This window comes from Papio anubis, unplaced genomic scaffold (assembly GCF_008728515.1).
Source record: "Papio anubis isolate 15944 unplaced genomic scaffold, Panubis1.0 scaffold427, whole genome shotgun sequence".
In the NCBI taxonomy this organism is placed as follows: domain Eukaryota; kingdom Metazoa; phylum Chordata; class Mammalia; order Primates; family Cercopithecidae; genus Papio; species Papio anubis.
This window is the reverse complement of record NW_022164443.1, coordinates 46934-72875: the sequence shown is the minus strand read 5'-3', so window position 1 is coordinate 72875 and position 25942 is coordinate 46934. Positions and strand designations below refer to the sequence as shown.

Below are 25942 nucleotides of genomic sequence, written 5' to 3'. Positions count from 1 at the left end.
GAGCCACTGAACCCGACCTGTTGCAATTTTTTATTTTTCAGATGTGATCTCACTCTTTTGCCCAGCCTGGAGTGCAGTGGCACTATCACAGCTCACTGCAGCCTCAACCTCCTAGGCTTAAGCAACCCTCCTGCCTCAGCCTCCTGAGTAGCTAGGACTGCAGGCAAACACCCCTGCACTCAGCTAATTTTTAATTTTTTTGTAGAATCAGGGTCTCCCTATGTTGTCCAGGCTGATCTCAAACTCCTGGGCCCAAGTGATCTCCCTGACTTGGCGTCCCAACTGTCTACGGTTTATGAAGTTTTTTAACATTTGTGATTTACTCCTCCTCTGTGAGTTGCACTTGAGGGGAGAGATTATTGCCCTTGTTACCAAAGGAATATGAACTAAGATTGAGTTGAAAGGACAATTAAAGTGATTTTTGGACCTATTTCCCTATTTCTTGAGGGATAGCAGAACATAGATCCTATAGTATCAGGCTCAAAGGGCATCAGTGCCCCATTAGGAAGTCATCTTTGGGCTCTGACCCATTTGTTTTTGGCTAGCATTGAGAGCAGCTGTTTCCTTTCTTCTCTGATGACTCACTGAGCATGATCTATTCTTTGGCTTCCTAACCTCTCTCATAGCCCATACCTTAGATGAATTATTCACATTCCCACCTCTTCGCAGCTTACTTCTAAGTCAATAATAAAGATCCTTTAAAAATACAAGTCAGCTGGCCTTCAAAAATAAAGCATAATTTTTTCTAGAGGTTTCTTCTTTTGCTGAATATGAAAACAAATTTAAAAAGGAAGTAATTCATTGAGAAAGGGATTCTGGTGACACAGGAAATGACTCCTTTAAAAGCAGAAGTCCAGCTGCAGGGTTTTCTGCGCAAATGTGTTGTGGGCCTTGAAGTGGCAGGCCTATGAGGCGGTGGTAGGGCTTTCCTCCTGACTCAGTACTCAGCTGGTCTCAAGGGGCTTTGAGTGTGGCTTTTGCCTCCTTAACTGGATGCCGAATAGGCCCCTTGCACTTATTTTGGGACTCCATTGTGCCTGTGCCCAGCACAGGGTGTGCTGCTGGTGGTAAGGACCTGTGCTTGGTTGGTTGGTTGGTTGGTTGGTTGGTTGGATGGTGATCTGAGAAGATACTCTGTGGTTCAATTTTAGGGCTTCAGGTCCTAGCAAAACTACCAGTTTAAATGAATTACAGAGTGCCGACATTGAACATCTGGTATGGATGTTTATTAGAATTTCTTAACACTACGGCTTACAGTCAGTTGCTTTTATATGTTTGTAAAATTTCACCATTAGTGGTGAGCCTTCCAAATTTGTGGCATCCTTTTTGTGTCTTCTATGTGGCCCTCAGTGGCAGAGATGCACACTTGGGGCTTGAATTCAGAAATCTAGGCCACTGCCTTGGTAACCAGGGTTTCTATTCTCTTGTTGTCAGAGGCTTGCTTAATATGAGACATATTGCAACCTGGGCAGTTGTGTGAAGCTGTGAGGTCACCTCCACTAATGAGGACAGAATAGAGGAGCTAGGGGATAATTCCATCTATTTGAGATACCTGGTCCCAGTGTGGTCATGTGGGTTCCCTGTCTGACTTCTGAGTGCTCAGAAGCATGGCCCCAGGGGTTTGTTCTAGAGACAGGCCGTCTGCTTCCATCCTGGCTCCATCCTACTCCCAGTGGTGTGACAGCACAGAGCAATATCCTTCACTCTATCATGCCATCAGCAGGAACCCTGGAGCCCTTCTTCCTTGGTTTATGGTCCACTTGGGTTTTCTCAGGTTCATCCTGTGAATGAAGAGAAATTAAATGAATGAAGATAGCTCTAGAATTAATTGTGGGGGGGGGGCCTCTAGCATGATTGAGTCATGGTCTGCCTGTGTGTGTGTGTGAGAGAGAGAGAGAGAGAGAGAGAGAGAGAGAGAGTGAGAGAGAGAGAGAGACAGAGAGAGAGAATATAAAGTCCATCCCTCTATCTTGGGAGGAGGAAGAAGGATGGGGCTGGCTAGGTTGAGAATGGGAGTCCTGTGATGAAGTGGAGGCAGAGGAGAAATGGGTAGAAGGGGACTTGGTTTTGGGTAAGAAGATATTTTTGTGCTTACTAAGAAGGATTCTAGGCCTGTATTCTTGCTGCTCAATAGACTGTGTTTATGTATCAGTGGCTAACCTGTAGCCTGTGGAATATGTAGTTCTTTTCTATACCAGTTCTCTGATTCTCCAGCCCCAACCGGGTTTTCAAAAAGTCAGTTCTATTCTGATACTTACTTCCTCGAGTTAGCCTCAGACTCCAAAGGCTTAAGGGCTCAATCTCACAAAACAGTTCTCACTTCAGATGCCAGTTGCAAGTCCCATATCCCAGTCACCTGCACTTCTGTCTGACTTTTCTACAAGTTTTGGGGTTTTCATACCCTCGCCCAAGTTTGATAATTCATTAGGATAACTGAGAATTCAGGAAAATGCTAAAGTTTACTGGTTTGTTATACAACTCAGGAATAGCCACATGGAAGAGCTGGGTATAAGGAGGAGCGCGCGGAGCTTCCATGCCCTGTCTGGGAACGCCACTCTCCGTGCACATCTGTGTTTGCCAGCCCAGAAGCTCTCTGAAGCTCATACTTCCAAGAGTTTTTATAACTTGGTCTCCAGCCCCCTTCCTTCTTCAGAGATGGGGGTGGAGAGTGCTGAAAATTCCTGTCTTCTAATTGTGCATTTGGTCTTTCTGGTGGCCAGCCCCCATCCTGAAGCCACTTGGATATGAGATACTGTTTATGTGTTTTGAGGTCAGAAAGAGAGCCAGCGTGTGTATGTGAGAATACAGGAGACTTGTCCAAATTCTGGCAGCTTTCTCAATTATCATATCAGATGTTTAGAAACCCATAAAAAGGACTATCTGTCGAAAGGAAAGGAAGTGGTGGACAGATCTAAAAGGAGCTCTTAGACAATATTTTGCCATACAGTTAAAATCTGGGAGGGAAAAGTCAAGCATAGCTGAGAATAATGCCAAATCTGAAGTGTTAATGTACATTGTTTTCCAAGTGGTTGCTGTCTTATCTCTTCTTAAATGAGATTCTACATGTAAAAGCAGCTAACCAGTTGATTCTCAGTATGTTAGTTGAATACATTTCTCTGAAGTTTCAAAAATATTTTGTGATAACATTTCCTCTCTTCTAAGACTTTCAAGTTTTTTCGTAGATTTGAATTTTAACCCAGTATATATTCAGCATACCAGAGTGCAAACTATAATGTTAAGCTGTTTCCCTTAATCCTTAAAATTTTGCATTCCGTGCCTTTTCTTTTAAAAAAAATATAGAGAGAGGGAAGAACTCTTTTTACTGAGAATAGTCTTTACCCTGAATAAGCATAAAAAGCATCTACTGTTTAAGATCACCCGTGGGCGATTCACACAACCTTTTAGATTTAGGGAAAGCTGACTATTGAAAGGAAGAGTTTCATTAACAGTAACAAATGGGCCAGAAGTGGAAATTTTGGTCTATTTGTGGATTTCCTCTGTGTTTGCTTTTAATTCATCTACTGATCTAATCTCTGTCTGTATTCACCAAGCCTCCAGGCAATGCTGTGCTTGTCAGAATCAAACTCATCAAACTCATTCTAGAGAGAGAGCCTAACAGTGCCCTGGAAGAAAGTGTTTAGGGAACACGGGATTTCTATAAAAATGGAAAGGCCCATAAAGGTAGGTTAGTTGCATAACAGTGCTTTCAGATGAAAAGCAAGGCCTGACTGCTGTGGCCCAAACTCTTTGTTATGGGAGATTCGGACCTGGAGCCTACTGAGGATCTGGATATGTAACTTATTACTAAAAGTTACTCGTGGTGGAATACTTGAAGTTTAGGTTCTTTCCTTTCCTTTTTCTTTTCATTTCCCAGGGACTTGCTGTGTTGTCCAGGGTGGAGTGCAGTGGTGTGATCATAGATCACTGCAGCCTCCAACTTCTAGACTCAAGTGGTCCTCTTACCTCAGCCTCCTGAATAGCTGGGACTACAGTCATGTGCCACCATGCTTGGCTAGTTTACTTTTATTTTTTGTAGAGATGAGGTTTCACCATGTTGCCCAGGTTGAGCTTGAACTCCTGGGCTCAAGCAATCCCCACTACCTTGGTCTCTCAAAGTGTTGGGATTACAGGCTTGAGCTGCTGGGCCCTGCCTAGTGTTTTAGGGCAGCACGAGGTATGTGGGGTCAGCTGGTACTGAGACACTTGCTGATAGTGTAAATGCAAATAGAATCTTACCCAAACATACCTTTTCAAGTTATGTGGTTAGTTTGTTTTTCTCTTTTTTTTTTTTTTCATTCTCAGGGCTCCCCAAACTGGTTTAAGTAAATGAGCATTCCTCTCCCACCCACTGCCTCTGCCTGTTTGGACCTTCTCTTGGTGACTGAAGGTGCCAGACGGAGATATGGGGTCTGCAGTGACTTGGTGTAGGGCTGATCAAGTTTATTTACCTGGCACCTGCCCTGAGCTGGCCAAGAAATGACTCAGCGAGGGTGTCTTTTCAGGGGAGTTCCTTCAGCCCTCTGCTCAGCCTGGGGACTGAGTGGGATGGTGTTTGTTTTCCTTCTCCATTCCACCATGACAGGGCCATGCGTTTTACAATGTAGCAGATAAGGCTCCCTGTCACTGATGCTAACTTTGCATAAATCTCTTGATTCCCAGCTGCTTGACTGATGTAGGAACACAAATACCAGTGAGGAGCATGTGGGGGTGAAGCCATCTCACACAGTACTACCCTTCCTAGGTGTAGGGTGAGGAGATGACACGGCTGTTGACCCTTCTTAAACTGCAGAGCGTTTGGTGTCCAGGGACAGTTGCTGGGGCAGGGTCAGACTTAGAGCTTTTGTCTTGTGCTGAGGTGTGCTCCTTTTTCTTTCCTCCTCCTTCCCTGGCTCTCAGGTGGCTTTGCCCCTGTCACTGATTGGTGCACACCGCGTTTTGAGAATCTCAGGGACTCAGTTTGGTAAAAGCAGCTGGTGGAGATGCTGGAGAGAGGAGGAAGACTCTAAAAGGAGTGGGTACATGTGGAAGAAAGCGGGAAAGGCCCTGTCCTTGTGTTACGGAGATTAGGGCAGAAATAATAAGCTAGGAGAGAGTTTGGCAAAAGGTAATTCTCATAGACTCCTTTCTTTGGGGGCTCTGGGATTGATGGTGAAGGAGTCTGGGTGACAGAAAAAAAAAAAAGAACCCCAAGAGGTGGATGAGTGTGGGACTTACAGAAGGAGGGGAAAAGGGCTTCTCAGCTCCTGATAGCTGAGTGTTGGTAGTGCTTTACTTCCCTTCCCTTTAACCCTTAGGTTTTCTGGAAGCTACAGGGATAGAACACATAGCCCTGTATATTCCAGCCCTGGGATCCTATGAAGGAGAATGGTAGTAAATGTTTAGGAGTCCATGATAAAAAGAGTGAGAGAGAAATTGTGTAACTGTAAAAAATCTTTAAAAAACTAGGATCAGCTTCCAACACTACATACAAAAGTAGAACTTGTATTCCCATTGCCCAGATAAAGGACTATCAAGATTTTGCCATACTTGCTTCCACCATCCTCCTTTTTTTGTTTTTTCATTTTGTTACTTAGGTATTTTTAAAAGCAAATTCCAGATATCATGATACCACCTATGATCATGTCATTATACCTATGATGTAATTATCAATAATATTACTCTTTTAATTTAAAAATCTGTTTAAAATTCAGGTTTTATCTTATCTTAGATTCATATTTTTTAGGTAAACTTTTTTTAAAATAAACTTCTGGCTGGGTGCAGTGGCTCACACCTGTAGTCTTAGCATTTTGGGAAGCCAAGGCAGAAAGATCAGTTGAGGCCAGGAGTTTGAGACCAGTATGGACAACATAATAAGACCCCATTTCTACAAATTTCTTTTTTTCATTAGCTGGGCACGCTGGCCATATGCCTGTTGTCTCAGTTTCTCAGGAGGGTAAGGCAGGAGGATTGTCTGAGCCTAGGAGGTTGAGGCTGCAGTGACCTATGAGTGCTCCATTGCACTCTAGCCTGGGTGACAGAGCAAGACCATGTCTCCAAAAAATAAATAAGTATTTAAAACTTAAAATTAGGATTTAAAATATGTTAAAGCTCAAAGATGAAAGTGTAGAATGGATATCACTTATTATTATGTTGTATTCAGTGTGAATTACGATGATCACATCTATATCCATGGCTCTGGTGATGTCAAATATTGTTCCCAGCCCAGATTTCTTCTCTGAACATACTTCTACCTATTCAACATCTCTGCTTCAAAATCCCCGAACAGGCCAGGTATGGTGGCTCACACCTGTAATACTATCCCTCTGGGAGACTGAGGTAGGAGGATGATATGGGCCCAGGAGTTTGAGACCAGCCTAGGCAATGTAGTACGACCCCCTGATCTGTACGTAAAAATTAAAAACTAGCCGGATGTAGTGGTGTGCCTGTAGTCCCAGCTACTTGGGAGGCTGAGGAGGGAGGAACGGTTGAACCCAGGAGGTCGAGATTGCAGTGAGCCAGGATCACGCTACTGTCTTCAAGCCTGGGTGACAGAGTGAGATCCTGTCTCTAAAATAAATAAAGTATAACAATGTATTTAAGCTATGTTTAAATATTTTGTAAATGAAATATGGAATGATGAAAAAAAAAAAACAAAACCTGAAACAGATCTCAACATGTCCAAGGCCAAACCCATGGCCCTACTCCAACAGTCCCTAAGCATTCACTAGTATTTCCTGAATCTCACTGAATGGCACTAGTCTTCTAGTTTCAAAGGCTCAAACTTACAAATCATCTTTGCTACCTCTTCCTACTTCAGTCCTGTATCCAGCTTATCACCCAGCCTTATCAGTCTCACCTCCTTATTTCCTCTCTAGAGTATAACTTCTCTTCCTGTTGCGGGAAGTCAGGGACCCTGAACGGAGGGACCAGCTGGAGCCGTGGCAGAAGAACATAAATTGTGAAGATTTCATGGACATTTATTAGTTCCCAAAATTAATACTTTTATAATTTCTTATGCCTGTTTTTACTGCAATCTCTGAACATAAATTGTGAAGATTTTATGGACATTTATCAGTTCCCAAATAATACTCATAATTTCTTACACCTGTCTTAACTTTAATCTCTTAATCCTGTTATCTTCGTAAGCTGAGGATGTATGTCACCTCAGGACCACTATTGTACAAATTGATTGTGGAGCATGTGTGTTTAAAAAATATGAAATCCCTGCCCCTTGAAAAAGAACAGAGTAACAGCGATTTTCAGGGAACAAGGGAAGACAACCGTAAGGTCTGACTGCCTGCAGGGTTGGGCAGAATAGAGCCATTTTTCTTCTTGGAGAGAGCCTATAAACGGACATGCAAGTAGGAGAGATATCGCGGAATTCTTTTCCCATCAAGGAATATTAATAATACCCTGGGGAAGGAATGCATTCCTTGGGGGAGGTCTATAAATGGCTGCTCTGGGAGTGACTGTCTTATGCAGTTGAGATAAGGACTGAAATACACCCTGGTCTTCTGCAGTACCCTCAGGCTTACTAGGATTGGGAAATTCCAGCCTGGTAAATTCTGGTTCTCTGCTCTTGAACCCTGTTTTCTGTTAAGATGTTTATCAAGACAATACATGCATAGCTGAACATAGACCCTCATCAGTAATTTTAATTTTGCCCTTTGCCTTGTGATCTTTGCTTTGCCCTTTTCCTTGTGATCTTTATTGGCCTCAGAAGCACGTGATCTTTGTGACCTACTCCTTGTTCATACACCCCCTCCCCTTTTGAAATCCTTAATAAAAACTTGCTGGTTTTGCGACTCGGGGGACATCATGGACCTACTGATATGTGATATCACCCCCGGCGTCCCAGCTGTAAAATTCCTCTCTTTGTACTCTTTCTCTTTATTTCTCAGATTGGCTGACACTTAGGGAAAATAGAAAGAACCTACGTTGAAATATTGGGGGTGGGTTCCCCCCGATACTTCCTATTCATTAGCATCACCCTTGTCAAAGCCCCTAGAATAACATACTAGCAGTTTTACATGTTCCATTTTTACCCTCTTTAATCCTTTTCCACATTGCAACTGGGGTCTGTTCAAAATATAAACCTGAGTATATTCTTTGCTGCTTAAAAACTCCTTATGGCTTCCTGTTGCTCTTAGAATAGAACCAGATTCTTGACAAGGCCTGCAAGGCTCTGTAAGCATGATGCCTTTCTATTTTCCCAGCCTCATTTCTCCCTTTCATTCTTTCAGTAATTATTTAATCAATATCTCTCTATCCTGCTAGTCTCTAAACTGCAGGAGAACAGAGCCTCCTCTTTTTTGCTTGCTGTTACATCCCCAGTGCCAAGGGCAGAGCCCAGTACATAAAAATGCTTGGGTATTTGTTGAATGACTGAGTGAATATGTGAGTGAAATGGAGGGGTGAACCATTCCTGATGGATAGGGAGCTGGCTTCTCTTTGCACTCAATGCATGTTTGTTTGTTTTATACTGAGTTGAAATCCACTTTCCTCTTAATAGTTGTCCACATGATCCTAATTTTATCCTCTGAAGCTACAATAATTCTAATCCCTTTACCTCAAGTGCCCTTAAAATATTTGCAGACTCTATAGTGTTTCTTAGTTTTCTAGGCTAAATATCTTAGACTGATTGTTTACAGATACACCACCTTGATCCACATTCCTCTAAGGACATTCATTTTTGTTCACAATTTTTTTAAGATGAGGAGCTTAGAACTGAATTCAGAATCTAACTGAATTCACAATCCCAGATGTTGTGCAATCGAGGAGACTACAAGAAACTTTTCTGGCAATCAAGAGATGAATTTAATCTGTGGTTTAGTACCCAGGCCTTAGAGTTTGGACAGATTTGGGTTTGCCTACTGGTAAAGACTGATGTCTTGGTTCAATAGGATAATATCAGTGAGCTCTTAGTAGCCCATTGCCTGGTCCATCCAAACCCTCAGTGCATTTTACTCAGTACTGTTGTCATTGATGTTTCTGTTTATCTGTTAATGGGATCTGAGATTGCATTTGCTTTGTGCTCAGGTATGCCACCATGGTTGTATTGAGTTTGCAGTTAACTGCAATTGCGTGTTAGAAAATGTTGGCTGATTGTTCAGGTAGGTCTCTCATCCTGTACTTACATACAGGTTTGCTCTTTATCTCTGAGCTCCTTGAAGACATTGCATAGGACGTGATTGTAATGCGCATCCTTTCATATCAGAAGGGTTTATGTATTTGTCTCTTATTAGGTGACATCAGTTGATCTCAGAATCTTGGGACTTGAGTTTTCTGTGCACTTTAGTTTGGATACATTTGGTCTCAAAGGGCAGAAATCCACTCAGACTAGCTTAAATACGTATACATCATTGAGAAAGGGGAGTTTCATGGAAATTAAGCTGGGGCAGTGTAGGTAGGCCTTTGTGGGCATTGGAAAGTCCTCAGGTACCTCTGTTCTCTATCACTTGCCAACTGGTATAGGATGGTCTTCTGTCTCTATTTTATCCTGACCTCAGCCTCCTACAGATCCACTTACTGTCTTAATTCAGATTCTTGAGAGAGAATCTGTTGATTATTTGTATCACTTGGATAATGCAAATAGAACTTATTTAGGAAAAGTCTAAGTAGAGCAAGGGTCTACTGCAGTATATCTGATGTGGTGTTAACATTTTGTAGGTCCAGAGGAGCCATTGGACATCAACAGCTTAAATGTGAGGCATGCAGATGGGTACTGAGTTCCCAGGCACAGCCTGACAGTTTCAGGATTAGAATTTTATGCAGTGAGCAGATTTGAATGGTTGGAAGTTAAAAATACAAATACAGTCATTCACCACGTAATGATGTTTTGATCAGTGACTGACTGCATATATGATGTGATCATGTAAGATTATAATACCATATTTTTACTGTACCTTTTCTGTGTTTAGATACACAAATACTTAGCATTGCGTTACCATTGCCTACAGTATTTCAGTATGGTAACATGCTGTTCAGGTTTGTAGCCTAAGAGCAATAGACTATACAATAGGTATGTAGTAGATATACTGTCTAGGTTTGTGTCAAGTACACTCTATAATGATCACACAGTGACCTGCACAATGACGAAATCACCTAATGACAGATTTCTCAGAATCTGTTGTTAACCAACACATAACTGTATTCCCTATTCCACAGAACAGGGTTTAAGTAATCAGACTGTTTCAAAAATAAATGGAAAACCTCCCATATCTGGCCCAGAATCACCTCTTTATAGACCAAAGTACTGAAATAACCAAATAAAAAAATCCATTGGAAAACAAATCCAAAGCAAATGAAAGGAGGTAGTTCTTGTCCTAACATTTAATATAGGCTAATTAGTTTATGGGTAAATATCACTTTATAAATTGTACACAAGAAAATGCATGTATAATACCAATATTTTAGAAGTAGAATTTTTCTTTTTACCAAATCCATCATGATTTAGTTAGGTAACAAGTTCTTCCAGTATATCAGTTTGATTTGTAGTAAAATGTAGTGTAACATAGTTTTCTAGATGGAGAAACAGTGGCTCAGGACCATTTCTTGCTTGTCAGCATATGGAAAGGGTGGCTCTCCCACCATGCCACGCCATCCACTCCTGCTGGGCGCACCAGGATAAAGACGTTAAAATACAACCTCTTGTATAGGATTTTCAGGATCTGTTACTTACAGTGAGGTCATCTGTAGTACAACTGAGAGATGCTGAAGTTCTCCTTAAAAGGATATGTGTATTAAGTTCCTAGAAGGGTTATTTATCCCCACTTACTTCCATATCACCATTTTTAGAGATGCACTTTCCACTTTAACCATAGTTTTCAAAATCTTAAGGCAGTGGAACCTTTTCCTCAAAAAAAAAAAAAAAATGTGGACTCTAATATATAATAGACTTTAAGGTGACATATATTATAGTTGTAAAGATTAAAAACATTAGTTTTAAAAAAATGAGATTTGTGAGATTGAAACATACAAAATAACTAAATCAGAGTCTAATTAATAACTAAGCCAGATGTGGTGGCATGCACCTGTAATCCCAGCTACTCAGGAGGCTGAGGCGGGAGGATGGCTTGAGCCCAGGAGTTCAGGATCAGCCTAGGCAACATAGTGAGACCGTGTTAAAAAAAAAAAAAAAAAAGAATCAAATTTATTTCAGTAGTGTTTGGGTTACATGATTGAAAGAACCTTGATTTATGCAGGTCAGTAGTTGCAGATAAGTTTTTTAATAATTCAGCTTAGTGCCTGAGAGCATGCCTTAATTAAACTATTCCAAAAGTCTGAAAGAGGAGCAGAGGGGAATTTGTGTTTCAGATTTGAGTTATTAACAATATCTAACAATTCGTCCAATTTATTAATTTTATAGATGTAAATTTTAGAAATAGTACATAAAGTGGTTCCTCATAAGTTTAAATCTTTTTGGTAGAAAATACAAAACTGAGATATTTAGAAGTATCATTTTTAAAAATCTCAGATAGTTTAGTGCTGTGTCTCTTAAATAGTCACTGTTAAAAGGCACATTTCCTGTTCTGGGTGTTCTCAGATTCTCCAGCACCAACTGGGTTTCCAAGAATTCAGTTCGTTTCTTACACTATCTGGTGCAGACCCCACAAGATAAGGTCTCAGTCCCACGAGACTGCCGCCACTTCAGATACCAGTTGCAAGTCTCAGTGCTTCTGACCAACTGGCTATAAATCTGGGGATTCTCAGAACTCCTCAGTTTCAGTAATTTGCTAGAACGACTCACAGAACTCAGAAAAATACTTACATTTACTGGCTTATTATGAAGGATACAACTCAGGAACTGCCAAATGCAAGGGATACATAGGGCAAGGTATCCCCATACCTGCAGGCGTGCAGAGCTTCCACGCCCTCTGGGCACACCACCCTCCCAGTAAGTCAACGTGTCCACCAACCTGGAAGCTCCCTGTCCCTGTCGTTTGGGAGTGTTTATAGAGGTTTCATCACATAGGTATGATTGATTAAATTATTGGCCTTGGTGATTGAGCTCATTTTCCAGCCTTTCTCCCCTCCCTGGAAGGAGTGGGGATGGTGCTGAAAGTTGCAACCCTCTAATTTGGCTTGGTCTTTCTGGTGACCAACCCGTTCCTGCAGCTGTCAGGGGACCCCCAGCACCCAGTCATTCATTAGCACACAAAAGACACTGACCAGTCAGGGGGTTCCAGGGGTAGGGAGCTCTGTGCCAGGGACTGAGGACAAAGGCAAAATACATATTTTTATTATACCACCTGTGTTGAATCTAAAAAGCTGACAATAAGCACCAACACTTAAAAGGAGTGATAACTATCTAAACCTTGATATAATCAAGACTCAGTGTTGGACAACGGGCCTGTCTTTTGACTGAGCCAGTTGTACACGGAAACACATGGATATTTGCAGCCCTAGGGTGTTGATGGCTTGTTTTCAGTTGTCTGTCTCCCCATCATCAGCACAAAGAAACAATAACACATTTATAACAGTTCGCATACATGGACAGAGATAATAGACTCTGTACACATAAGTGAAATTGTCAGTACAGTTTAAAATGTTCTTGTTAAAATTTTGTGTGTATTGCAGTTGAGTTTTTAAACTTTCTATTATGAAAAGTTTCACAACTGTATGACAGAGAAAATAATACAATGAAAACTCCCATATACCTATCCCTGGGCAACAGTTACCAAGATTTTGCCATACTTACTATCTCTTTTTAAAAAAATCCTTTTGAAATATGTTAAACCAAATTCTGGTTATGAAGCACTGAGACTTCGTATTAATAATAAACATATATTTATAAGAAAAATTTTAATTGGACATTTGTAGAATATCTGAAGTATATTTGTGAAGTATAATTTATAAACCACTACCCAATAATAATCATAAAAGATTCATGAGAAAGGTGTGTGAGTGCTTTAAAAAAACTATTCCAAATCCCAGCTACTCAGGCAGCTGAGGTGGGAGGATTGCTTGAGCCCCAGAGTTTGAGGCTGCAGTGAGCTATGATCACACCACTGCACTCCAGCCTGGGCAACAGAGTGAGAGACCCCTTAAAAAAAAAAAAAAAAAGAACAGGCTGGTGCAGTGGCTTGTACCTGTGACCCCGGCACTTTGGGAGACCAAGGCAGGCAGATTGCTTGAGCCCAGTGAGACCAGCCTGGGCAACTTGGCTGTCCTGTCTCTACATAAAAAATAAATTAAAATAAAAATTAACAAGCTTGGTGGCTCATGCCTGTGGTCCCAATTACTTGGGAGACTGTGGTGGGAGGATCACTTGAGCCTGGGGAGGTCAAGGCTGCAGTGAGCCAAGATCAGGCCACTGTACTCCAGCCTGGGTAACAGAGACACTGTCTCAAGAAAAACAAAAATAAAAACTATTGCTATGATATTCCAGTGGTACTTGACTCTGCTCCTGGATTAGGATTAGGAAGTAGGATTAGAGGGTCATCTCTTAATTTCATTTAAAATCTTGAGATATTATAAGCAATTCACTGAGTTTTCTGTGCTACTCTTATTTCAGATATCTATGTCAGGAAATCACTTTGTGCTTTAATGAAATCACCTAATTCACACTTTCCTAATATTTGCAGCACTTATCCTAGTAAGACCACAATTAAAAAGGGTTTTTATTTTTCACAAGTGATTTAGAGAATTCCTGGTCTGGCTTAGAGACAGAGGTTCTAAAGAAAAAATAACTTTATTGTTTTATAATTTGTGTCTTAGTAAAATAAGGGCTATTTGTTTTAAAGCCATTTCCATATCTGGTTTTCCAAATTAGCTTTCTTATTTGGTTCTTTTAGTTTTTAGGGCTACGGAGAGATGATTCTGAGTTGGTCACAGTAGATTTTTTAAATTTATTTTTGAAACAGTCTTTTTAAATTCTGTTCTGTGGATACTTGTGGGTTTTTTTCTTTTTTTCTTTTTTCTTTTTTTTTTTTTTTTTGAGACGGAGTCTAGGCTGGAATGCAGTGGTGCAATCTCAGCTCACTGCATCCTCTGTCTCCCTGGTTCAAGTGATTCTCCTGCCTCAGCCTCCCGAGTTGTTGGGACTACAGGCATGTGCCACCACGCCCAGCTAATTTTTGTATTTTTAGTAGAGATGGGGTTTCACCATGTTAGCCAGGATGGTCTCGATCTCTTGACCTCATGATGTGCCCGCCTTGGCCTCCCAAGATACTTGTGTTTTTAACATCCAAAGATTCAAATCTGTTCACTGCATAAAGTTCTGACCCTGAAGCTGTCCGGCTGTGCCTAGGAACTATCTCAGCGCCAATCTGACTCCCTGCGCTGTAGCTGTTGGTTTCTAAAGATTCCTCCAGGCCAGTTTTACCCTACAGAATGTTAACATCACTTAATATACATTGCAGCAGACTCTTGCTCTATTTATCCTTTTTCTAAATAGCCCTTTTGGTGTAGTTGCCATTCGTATCACTTGGGTAATGCGCATACACAACTTGGGATAGGAAAAATTCATTTTAGGGTGTTGTGCTACTCTTCTTTTTCAGGCTGTGCTGCCATCCTTGCTGAACTTTAGAGATGGTTAATAAAAGCAAAGGGGGAAGAACTTGCTATTTGTTTATATGAATTCAGGTAGGAAAAGATATTTACCAATGACAGAAAGATAATTCTTTAATAGGTGGTTTTTGTGTTTCATTTTAGAATCACAAGAAGCTGATGAAGAGCTTGTAGCAGAAGTGGTTGAAAAATGTTCATCTAAGACTTGTTCTAAACCTTCAGAAAATGAAGTGCCACAGCAGACCATTGATTCTCACTCAGTCAAGAATTTCAAAGAGGAGCCTGAACATGATTTTAGCAAAATTTCCATTGTGAGGCCATTTTCAATAGAAACGAGGGATTCCACGGATATCTCGGCAGCCCTTGGAACAAAAGCAGCTCATGGCTGTGTAACTGCAGTCTCAGGCAAGGCTCTGCCTTCCAGCCCGCCAGACGCCCTCCAGGACGAGGCGATGACGGAAGGCAGCATGGGGGTCACCCTTGAGCCCTCCACAGAAGCCAGTCTAAAAGCTGGCAACTCCTGTCCAGAGCCTGTGCCCAGCAGAAGAAGCAAGCTGAGAAAGCCCAAGCCTGTCCCCCTGAGGAAGAAAGCAATTGGAGGAGAGTTCTCAGACACCGACGCTGCTGCGGAGGGTACACCTCTCCCCAAAGCATCCTACCACTTCAGTCCTGAAGAGCTGGATGAGAACACAAGTCCTTCTTCGCTAGGAGGTGCCATGTTGCAGAAGTCTCCCCCTGACCTTAAAGAAACTCCCGGCACTCTCAGTAGTGACACAAACGACTCAGGGGTTGAGCTGGGGGAGGAGTCCAGGAGCTTACCTCTCAAACTTGAGTTTGATTTCACAGAAGATATGGGAAACATAGAGGCCAGGAAAGCCCTTCCAAGGAAGCTTGGCAGGAAACCGGGTAGCAAACTGATTCCCAAGATGCAAAAAGATGGCATCAGTAAGTCAGCAGGTTTAGAACAGCCTACAGACCCAGTGGCACGTGACGGGCCTCTCTCCCAAACATCTTCCAAGCTAGATCCTAGTCAGTGGGAAAACGCCAGCTTCAACCCCTTTGGGAGCCACTCTATTCTGCAGAACTCCCCATCCCTTTCTTCTGAGGGTTCCTACCACTTTGACCCAGATAACTTTGACGAATCTGTGGATCCCTTTAAACCAACTACGACCTTAACAAGCAGTGACTTTTGTTCTCCCCCTGGTAATCATGTTAATGAAATCTTAGAATCACCCAAGAAGGCAAAGTCGCGTTTAATAACGTGAGTGACAGTGGGCGCTGGGTGTTGTGCTCTGTGTCTTCTCTGTGAGTTTGGCAGCTGGCTACTTTTGGCTTTGGTGAACTGAGTTTACCTTTGAGGTGCACCGAGGTTGATACAAAGCTCATAACGTTATCCTGCAGTCTTCACTATTTGGCCTGTTGTGTGGAATCGGAAATACCAGAAGTTTCCTTTTCCAATTGTTGCCTTATTTCTGAATCCTCGGCTTAATCAGCTAAGTTCTTTTCCCCTGGCCCTAGAGAGTTTTTTATGTTTAAAAAAAAATAGGCTGGGCATGGTGGCTGACACCTGTAGTCCCAGCAGTTTGGGAGGTCGACACAGGTGAATCACTTGAGGTCCGGAGTTTGAGACCAGCCTGTCTAACATGGTGAAACCTTCTCTACTAAAAATGCAAAAATTAGCTGGGCATGGTGGTGCATACCTGTAGTCTCAGCTACCCGGGAGGCTGAGACACGAGAATTGCTTGAACCCAGGAGGCAGAGGTTGCAGTGAGCCAAGATCATGCCACTGCACTCCAGCCTGGGCGACAGCAAGACTCCATCCCCCCCCCCCAAAAAAAAAAAAATGGCATGAGATAGGCAGGTAGAGATTTGATGGTTTTCAGAAATCCTGGCTGGGCTGTTAGGAGTCATGTTATAGACAATTCAAATGTCAGTGCTGGCCACCGTCTTCATATTCTTTATGGATGAAACAGAAATTCCAATCCTATAACTTACCTCTGTAGCGTCAATAACATGTGGGAAATGGTCCAAAAGGGTCTTGTAGAAAGCAGACTTTTTACATAAACAGAAAGCTATGATTTTTGTGGGAAACAAACCTACCACTAAAATTGATGAGAATTCTTGTCTCCATGTGTAATTTCTGGCTCATCGCCCAGAAGGTAAATTTTTAATAAGAATCAAGAATATTTTACATTATCAGTTAAAACTGAGTAGTCGGTTTAGTCAATCCCCCATCTCTCCTGGGAAATTATCTGACTTTTGCAAGGTCCTTGGAGTTTTCAGTATAATTACCTAAGGTCATATTCCATATCAAGTTTCAGTTTAACTTTGCTACAGGATTACTTTATCACAAAACTTGAGTAGATGATAATACAATCATACATCACTTAGCCACAGGATAAGCCACAGGGAAGTGCATCCTTTGGTGATTTTGTTGTGTGAACATCATCAGGTGAACTTACTCAAACCTAGGTGGTGTAACCTACTACATACCTAGGCTATATGGTACAGCCTATTGCTCCTAGGCTACAACCCTATACAGCACATTATCATACTGAATACTGTAGGTGCTAGGTGTGGTGGCTCACACCTGTAATGCCAACACTTTGGGAGGCCAAGGTGGGAGGATCCCTTGAGGCCAGGAGTTCAAGATCAGCCTGGGCAACATAGAGCCCCCCACCAGTCCCCTGTCTCTTTAAAAAATTTTTTTAAATTAGCTGGGAGTGGTGGTGCATACCTGTAGTCCCAGCTACTCAGGGAGTTGAGGCAGGAGGATTGCTTGAGCCCAGGAGATTGAGGTTACCGTGAGTCAGGATTATGTCATACTCCAGCCTGGCTGGCAGAGCAAGACCCAGTCTTAAAAAAAAAAAAAAAACTACTATAGGCAGTGTAACACAATGGTAAGTATTTGTGTATCTAAACATATCTAAGCATAGAAAATGTACAGTAAAAATATAGTATAAAAGATAAAAAATAATACACCTGTGTAGGGCCCTTACCATGAATGGAGCTTGCAGAACTGGAAGTTGCTCTGAGTGAGTCAGTGAGTGGTGAGTGAATGTGAAGGCCTGGGACATTACTGTACACTACTGTAGCCTCTATAAACACGGTACACTTCAGCTACACTAAATTTATTTAAATTTTTTTCCTTCATTAATAGATTAAGTTTAGCTTACTGTAACGTTTACTTTATCAACTTTTAAATTTTTAAAGAAATTTTGACTTTTGTAATAATACTTAGCTTAAAACACAAACACATGGTACAACTATACAAAAATATTTTCTTTATATCCCTATTCCGTAAGTTTTCTTTGTGTAAAATTATTTATTTATTTACTTTTTAAAATTTTTGTTAAAAACTAAGACACAGACACACACATTACCTAGGCCTACCCTGGGTCAGGATCATCAGGACATCACTAGACAATAGTTTTTCAGTTCCATTATAACCCTACGGGACCACCATCATATACATGACTGAAACGTCATTACATGGCACCTGACTGTATATCCTTTTGTGGCCCTGTGACATTTTACTAAAAAGTTTGAGTAAAATGTAGATATAAAGAAGGACCAATGAGATGCAGGATGAAATATGTACAAGGAGTATGAGAAGCACTGTGCTTGTAGTTGTCACTGTATGTCAGTTGGGGAAATGCTTCTCAGCATTGCTATGACTTAAAGAAAAACTCCAGATATCATGGTGACTTACAGCAGAAAGGAAGATGCCCAGAGGTTTAAAGAGCAGAAGGATCAACTTCAGGACCAAGAAAGTAGAGAGATGTAGGAACCAGTTCCTCAGCAGCCCCAGAATGGCTAAGGGGAGTGAAATGTCATTAGTAGCTCTCGATCTGTTGCTTGATTGTATATAAGCAGTTAAATGGTTGTTGGAAAATATTATTGATTGGATGCCCTTTTTTGTGGCTTTTAAGGTTGGTTACTTCTCTCTAGACAGCACTTAGGGTATGTACTGGGCACATCACTGCCTAGGTACTTCCTCCCCTAAATGTGGGAAGCTTCTGCCTACTGAAGTTGATGAGTCATTTGTGAATCTTTCAGTTGCATGCCACCAATGCGTTAAATAAGATGAAATCTGGGCCAAAGAAAGGGTAATTTATTCTACACTTTATATTCAGCAGCAAGAAGCACCATCTCTCGAGTTCTACCGCCCTCACCCAGTAACCTTTTTCCCCTATTCTGTTTTTGTTGAATGAACTTCTTGATCTAATACACTTAATAGGGGTTTAAGTCCTTATGCAATCAAAAATCTTGTCTTCTTGTTCCTTTTAGAAGAAAGGAGTGCTAGACCTCTTGGAAGTTTATTTTTCATCTATAAATTTGAATTTGTGGCATTTCTGAGTGTTTCTACCAGTCTGTTTTGTAGATGAGGTCTGTTCATCATTCACTCACTAGTGATAACATTCATGAATACATTTTTAATTTATATCTCACCTCATAGAAAGAATTGTGCAGCTTTTACATCTGCCAGACTAGAGTTGAATATTCCAGTCTTTACATGATTTTTTTTCTCCATCTGTCTGTCTCTTTCCTGTCTCTAATTTGGTTGGTGCATCAGGACTACTGAACAAGTGAAATTTCTCTGTTTTCTGTTGTAAGTACTCCTGCTGTTTCTTTTGTCACTGGGACCGTTGGCAGTTTCCTCTCCCCCTTCCCCCAGCCATCTCTCCATAGCATGTTTGCTTCTAATTCTGAGTTTGATCTTCTGATGATTTTTTTTGCATTTCATCAGTCACTTCATGAGTCAGCTTAGCCTTGCAGTTGTCCATACCTAAGGGAGTGGGGCTTGGTCTTTACACCTTAGGTGCTAGAGCTTGCGCTCCCTGGCTTGGCAGGTGTCATGTGGCGCTTTGACAATACCAAAAGCTGGCTTGGCCCCAAGATCATCGCAGCAGTGGTTTGAGGGACTGTTCTGCTATTTGATATTGGAACTCATTGGCTTTTTTTGGTAGGATAAAGCTACTGGCTTGGAACAGTTAATAAATTTTACTGAGTCAGCTCAACTTGAGTTTGGTGGCAGAGGGTAGCACTCAGTAAGAAGATTAGGGAAAGAAGATCATGAACTAGTGATTATGCACATTCTGGTAACTTATGTGCTTGTCTTTGTATTTTTTCTCACAAAAGAAAAAAAGTTGCAAATAATTTTTTCTCTTTTTTTTGGTCACAGTGGTGTTTTTACTGGAAATTCTAAGTTTATTAGAACAGAATCTGAATTAGTCCTGTGATCACAAGTTGTGTGCTAATCTACAAATAACAGGTGGTTCAAGCTTCCCCAGTTTCAGGCTTTGTGCAGCATGTGACATTCATCTTCCATCTTATTACTTAATAGGAATGGTGACAGTTTACCCACATAGTTTTATTTTTATAATTTTTATTGACAGTTCTTCTCTGTGAGCACACAAGTCTTAACTGGAACTGTTTTATGAGATGTCTATGGGTTTTAGAGCAATAAAGAATTTTTAAAGAATTTGGTCCAGTGTGATGATTTTTCTAATGAACGTCAAAGCCAAGTGAGTGAGGCTCAGAGGAACTGAATGTCTCCAGCTGCTAAGGCTCTACTGTCTGAAAAGCTTTTGGTGGCGTGTAATTAAAAACCATAGACATCAGAGTGCTACTGTTTGACAACTCACAGAAGCAAGCGGAGGGGGTCTTTTCAGAGAATGAGCCCCACTGTAGGTCTTTGCTTACCTCGTCTCTCTGGGGAAAACTCAGAGGCATAAAAGGTATCCCTGCCTCTCTCATGCGGCGATGTATGATTTGTGTGGTGCTGTACGCTTTGGCTTCTATCCGCACACACTGCTCTCTGCTCCATTTCATACCTTGACAGTTGTCAGTGTGATTGCAAACTGGCTTGTTTGTGTTTCTTCTCTTTCCAGGAGTGGCTGTAAGGTGAAGAAGCATGAAACTCAGTCTCTCGCTTTGGATGCATGTTCCCAGGTGAGTCTGTGTCCATCCCCAGAACGTCTCTTAGACCAGGGGTCCCCCAGTGGGAGTTTGCATACCCCTGGCAGGTGGTTCAAAAGGACTTTCCAATGGGTGCCTGAGTACTCAGTTTTAAACAGATCCTTACTGTCCCTGAAGAGAAGGCCCCTGAAGACAAGCGAACCCTTTCACAATGACTTTTTTTTTTTGGTAAAATTCCCACTTTAAGTGCTACAAAGATGCATCACCATCACCACAGGGTGTGAAAGTCTCCAGGGCACCAAAGGGAAGATCTGAAATATCGGTATAGGTGCTAAGAAGATAATTGACTAATAACTGGATGGTATTTTTCTTAAGTCAGATGGTTTTCTAATTCATTGCTTTCAACAATAGAGGAAAACCTGAGTTGTTAACTGATTTAAAAATAATGTTTGATGATAGATTTTTTGGGGCACATAACTTGGAAAGGGGTTCAAAGAATTGAAAGGCACTTATGTTACAGAACTACCTTCTGTTTCATCTATTGTTTATATAAATAAGGTTTCTTAATGATTATATTTATAAAAATAGAAACCAGGAATAAAATTGATATTGACCTTTGTTACATTCTAGCAATAAATAGTATCCATCCATGACCGTATAGACTAATTGCAAAATAAATAAACCGAAACCCAGGCCCATCTGATTGCAATGAGATCCTTTTGTTCTTTTTAAAACTTTGTCAGTATACTTATTACAGGAATACATTCATTGTTTAACAGAGTTCAATTTAACGCAACTTATCCTATACAATTTGGACCAGAAACTTGGTATATGGTGTAAAATGTAAAAAAGGGGTGTGGTGGGGGAAATTTGCAATCTGAGTTATTTTTCATCTGTTACAAATGTGTAAAAGATTCTCCCAGATTTTGCTAAAGTAGGCAGCAAGACCTATGAGAAATTTATCTTTGGTCTTCTTTAAAAAAAAAAAAAGAAACCCCAAACCCATTTATTGGATATAAAATAAAACCCATTTATTGCACTGTAAAAGTTTTTAAGAATTAGTGCAATAAAACATTTTGTAATTGATATAACAACTTACTTTTGTGTCTGATAATACTTATCAAAACTTGCAATATTTTGAAAATAAGTTATGCATTAATATAATAACTCTCTAGCAGAAAAAAATTTTAAGACTTACAGTCAAAGAAAAAAGTTTCACAGAGACATTGGATAGAGACCTTTAAAAGACTTCCAGCCATGCAGATGTTTTTCATTTGGATTTCATGATGGAAGTGAAATGGAAATACAGATTTAGAGAGGAAAAGGAATAACATAAACTTCTGACTTATTCAGGAACTTGTTAGTGTAAATTTACATATGGTATCAAATCACCAAGGTAACTAGATAGCATTAAGTAAATTCAATATTTAGAATATTCCAGATATTACATTCTTTGTGATTATTTAAACTTATGCCAAAAAGTTTTTAGCTGTCACTTGAAAATGCAGTGGGGTACATAGATTTTTTTAAAAATTAGGAGGTATACAAGCAAAAAAATTGAAAACCATTGTCTTAAACCACTTAAACTGCTTGCTTATAAACTTAACCTAGAGAAGATCATTTTTTAAAACCTCAAACTCAAATTACAGAAACTAGGTTCTATAAAACAATATGTCACAATTGAAAGACTCCAACTTCCTCCTTGCTTTGTACCCTGATCTGTGGTTAACCTCTCACATATCTGTATGGAGTTGTGTCTACCTTGTTCCATTCATGGGATGTCAGTTTTCCCCATTGCTTGCCCTCCTAAAGGGTAGCATCTTCTCTGTTGTGTTTCTCAGGATGAAGGAGCAGTGATCTCCCAGATTTCAGACATTTCTAATAGGGATGGCCATGCTACCGATGAGGAGAAACTGGCATCCACGTCATGTGGTCAGAAATCAGCTGGGGCCGAGGTGAAAGGTGAGCCAGAGGAAGACCTGGAGTACTTTGAATGTTCCAATGTTCCCGTGTCTACCATAAATCATGCGTTTTCATCCTCAGAAGCAGGTATGGAAGCATATCTTCATCTTTCTAATGTACATAAGCATGGAAATGCCTGAAAGCCTAATAAAGCAGGAGGCGCCTTACAGAGATTAAAGAATTGGGTCACTTGAAGGATAGATTTAGGATGCTGACCTATGCTTTGCTTCTTTACCCAGAAAAGGGACACAAAAAAAGGGCTTCTTGAAGTACTAGGAACATAGGGATACTTGTGACAAGTTGTATAGGAGATGCTGATGTGTGTGAGACTGCTTGAATTTCTTTATAATTGTATGTGAATATGGCCATACCTTAAAGTATAGTGGTGTGTTAGTTCATTTGTATAATTGTATGTGAATATGGCCACCTCTTAAAGTATAGTGGTGTGTTAGTTCATTTGCGTTGCTGTAAAGGAATGCCTGAGAATGGCTAATTTATAAGGAAAAGAGGTTTATTTGGTTCTTGATTCTGCAGCCTGTAGAATAAGCATGGCACCAGTGCCTGTTTCTAGTGAGGGAGACTCAGGAAGCTTCCAATCACGGTGGAAGGCAAGGGGGAGCAAGTGTGTCACATGGCGAGAGGGTGGGAGGAAGAGAGGGGGAGGAGGATGCCAGGCTATTTTAACAAACATCTCACAGAACCTAACAGAGCAAGAAGTCACTTATTACCACAAGGAGGGCAGCAAGCTATTCATGAGGGATCCGCCTCTATGACCCAGCCACCTCCCATTAGGCCTCACTTCCAACTGTTGATCAGGTTTCATCATGAGATTTAGGGGGCAAATATTTAAACTATATCAAATGGCCTATAAATATGTCATACGTTTGACTTTTTTGTGATTGTTATACTCATTGTTTAACTTAGAGAAACAACAACTAACATGTATGGTGCCTTACCATGTACAGGCATTGTTCTAAGTGCTTTGCATATACTCATTCATAGCAAGGTGTTACCTTTTTCTCCCTTCTTCAGAGAAACAAAGTAAGTCAGAGAAGTTAAGTGACTTGATTAAAGTCACTTGGCTAGGGTAGGACAGAAAAGTGGTATCTTTTTCCTCACCCACCACGGGGTTCATGGCTGAGACATCTCTAACAAAAGATCAACAAGAGAAAAGCATACAAATGTATTTAATGTAAGTTTTACATGACATTAGAGCCTCCAGAAATGAAGACCCAAAGGAACAGGGAAAACTGTACTTTTACAGATAGTTGTGCAGAAGTATAATTGGAGGACAGAAGGGCATGGTCTATGGTAATAAACCAGGGGAACGTAGCAAGTCCTGTTTGTTTCAGTTCCTCTTGGTGTCTGTGTCTTTCGGGATAAGGACATTGTTTTTCTCTGTGTACAAGGAGGTCCCTTTGTAATGAGGTCTTATGACCTATTTTCGGGGGAAGGTCTGAGGGATTCCTTTATGGCCTGCTTCAGGGAAGAGGGCAGGAGAGGGGCCGAGAGACCCCCCTGCTTCTGCTGTGTCCTCAAATGCGAAGGCACCATCTTTTGGTGAAGTGTGTTCTGAACGTCGTCATTAGTAAATGGCAGAACTACATTTGACTCTAAGCAGTCTGGTTCCATGGTCTTTTAGCCACAATGCCAAAGTATGATGAGATTATTTTCATGATACTAGGCTACTGTAAATTTTTCTGGTACAGATGTGGTAAGTTGAGATTGACCAGTGCACTGTAAAATATTTTGTAACATGCTAATGAGGAACCTGGACTAATCAGGGCTGAAACCTCTTACTGATGGACTTGTCAGATCATTCTAGAGCTAAGCCCCTCTTTTGGGACCCCAGTTACGTCCTTGGCCTTAAACCTTACTTACGAAAAGTTTAGAACCATGTTCCTGACTACATTAAACATTATTAAAAACTCAGATCTTCTTAACGTAATTTTATTTGTGGGCTTTTATGCATAGAATTTTAAAAGTCATGATCTGCCATTAAGCCAGGGAAGCAGATGGAAAGTAAGAACTTGGAGCAATTTATTCCCCCTGGCCTCCTCCTCATCCCAGGCCTCAGTCTCTCATCTGTAAAATAATGTGCCAGGCATTGTTCCTGATTTATTCCGATACTGCCTTCTGCCCTGATATCTTTCCCTAAGCCCTTGTTTGCCATTCCCCCAGTTTCTTGGGGTTAATCCTGAGTATTCTTAACACCTGCCTTGGTTTTTTTCCATCTGAAGTGTCTTCCGTTGCCGCCTCCTACACAGATCTGCACATCCCTTCAGGTCTCTGCAGCATGCTTTATGCTCCCACATTTCCTTCCCCCTTCCTGTTCCACAGTACCTAGTGCAGTGTGTTAATTACAGGAAGGTAATATTATAAACTTACTGAGGTTGGAGACTACCAGACAGTCCTCTTTGAGTCACCTTTGACACAGTAAATGGTAAACATTTATTGAATTATATTCTTCCCCACTGGAGGAAATTCCTTCAACAAAAATTTGTGTAGAGAGCTGGGGCCCTGTGTATACAGTGCTGTCTTCAAAGTTAGCAAACAGCAAGGGGAACAGATTTGAACAAGTGGTTACATTGTAACTGATCAGCCACATCACAGGCAAGTGGAGGCTGCGGTCCTGGGTGTGGGAGTGGCTACAGGCCCTGTTAGGTGAATCCCGACTGTGTCCTGGGGAGTGTCCCCTTGGAACTGGGTCCTGATGGATACTTACTAGATGTTCTCCAGGAAACGAGACTTTCACACAGCCATGGGAAGGAAGCTGCCGTGTTGGTAAAAGGCCTGGTGGTTTTCTGTAAGTACCTGGCCAAGTGGGAAACAAGGTCGTACTGTGGAATCTGGGCTTGATCCTATAGGTAGGGAGGGGGAGGTTGAAGGTTTTTGAACAAGGGAGTGATGGTCACATTTGTGTTTTAAATAATTAGCTATTGACAACAATAGTAGTTAGTGATTGCCATGTGGAGGATTGTAACTTTAGATTGTAAACTTTTATATGCTTTTCTGTATTTTTATGTTTACTTTAATGAGTGTATCTTCTGGTTATTTTATTTTTTATTTTTCTTATTTTTGAGACTGAGTTTCGCTCTTGTTGCCCAGGCTGGAGTGTGGTGGTGCCATCTCAACTCACTGCAACCTCCACCTCCCAGGTTCAAGCGATTCTCCTGCCTCAGCCTCCCGAGTAGCTGGGATTACAGGCATGCGCCACCGCGCCGAGCTAATTTTTGTATTTTTAGTAGAGACGAGGCTTCACCATGTTGGCCAGGTTGGTCTCCTGACCTCAGGTGATCCACCCACCTTGGTCTCCCAAAGTGCTGGGATTACAGGCATGACCCACCGTGCCCAGCCATCTTCTGGTTATTTTAAATGTCACCCTCTACCCTAGTAGAGGATAGGCCTGAGACAAGGTAGCCCATTTGAAGGGTGTGGAGGGGAGAATGAGTTTAGTTGTGCTGGCTTGAATTTTAAAGCTTATTATCTTATCTGCTGCATTAATTAGATCAAGGCCACCATTCTGGGCTGGAATTTAAATTCACTCCGACTTGATGATAAAAAAAAT

The 25942-nt window shown here is 41.2% G+C and overlaps 1 protein-coding gene across 5 annotated transcripts in view; it reads left to right on the top strand.

Moving 5' to 3' along the window:
• Window positions 1-204: 204 nt before the first annotated feature.
• Window positions 205-25942, top strand: part of LOC116268513 (transforming acidic coiled-coil-containing protein 1-like) — a 47393-nt gene continuing 21655 nt past the window's right edge. Inside the window, exons 1-5 of one of the 5 annotated variants that reach the window (XM_031662137.1) lie at window positions 205-1067; window positions 14635-15751; window positions 19067-19102; window positions 20385-20445; window positions 22254-22461. In XM_031662137.1, coding sequence (XP_031517997.1) covers window positions 14943-15751; window positions 19067-19102; window positions 20385-20445; window positions 22254-22461 — 1114 coding nt within the window. In that variant the 5' untranslated portion in view covers window positions 205-1067; window positions 14635-14942. Of the gene's footprint in view, window positions 1068-14078; window positions 15752-19066; window positions 19103-20384; window positions 20446-22253; window positions 22462-25942 lie in introns of those variants that run through there. The other 4 variants (XM_031662139.1, XM_031662140.1, XM_021942232.2 and 1 more) reach the window with 4 other exon arrangements.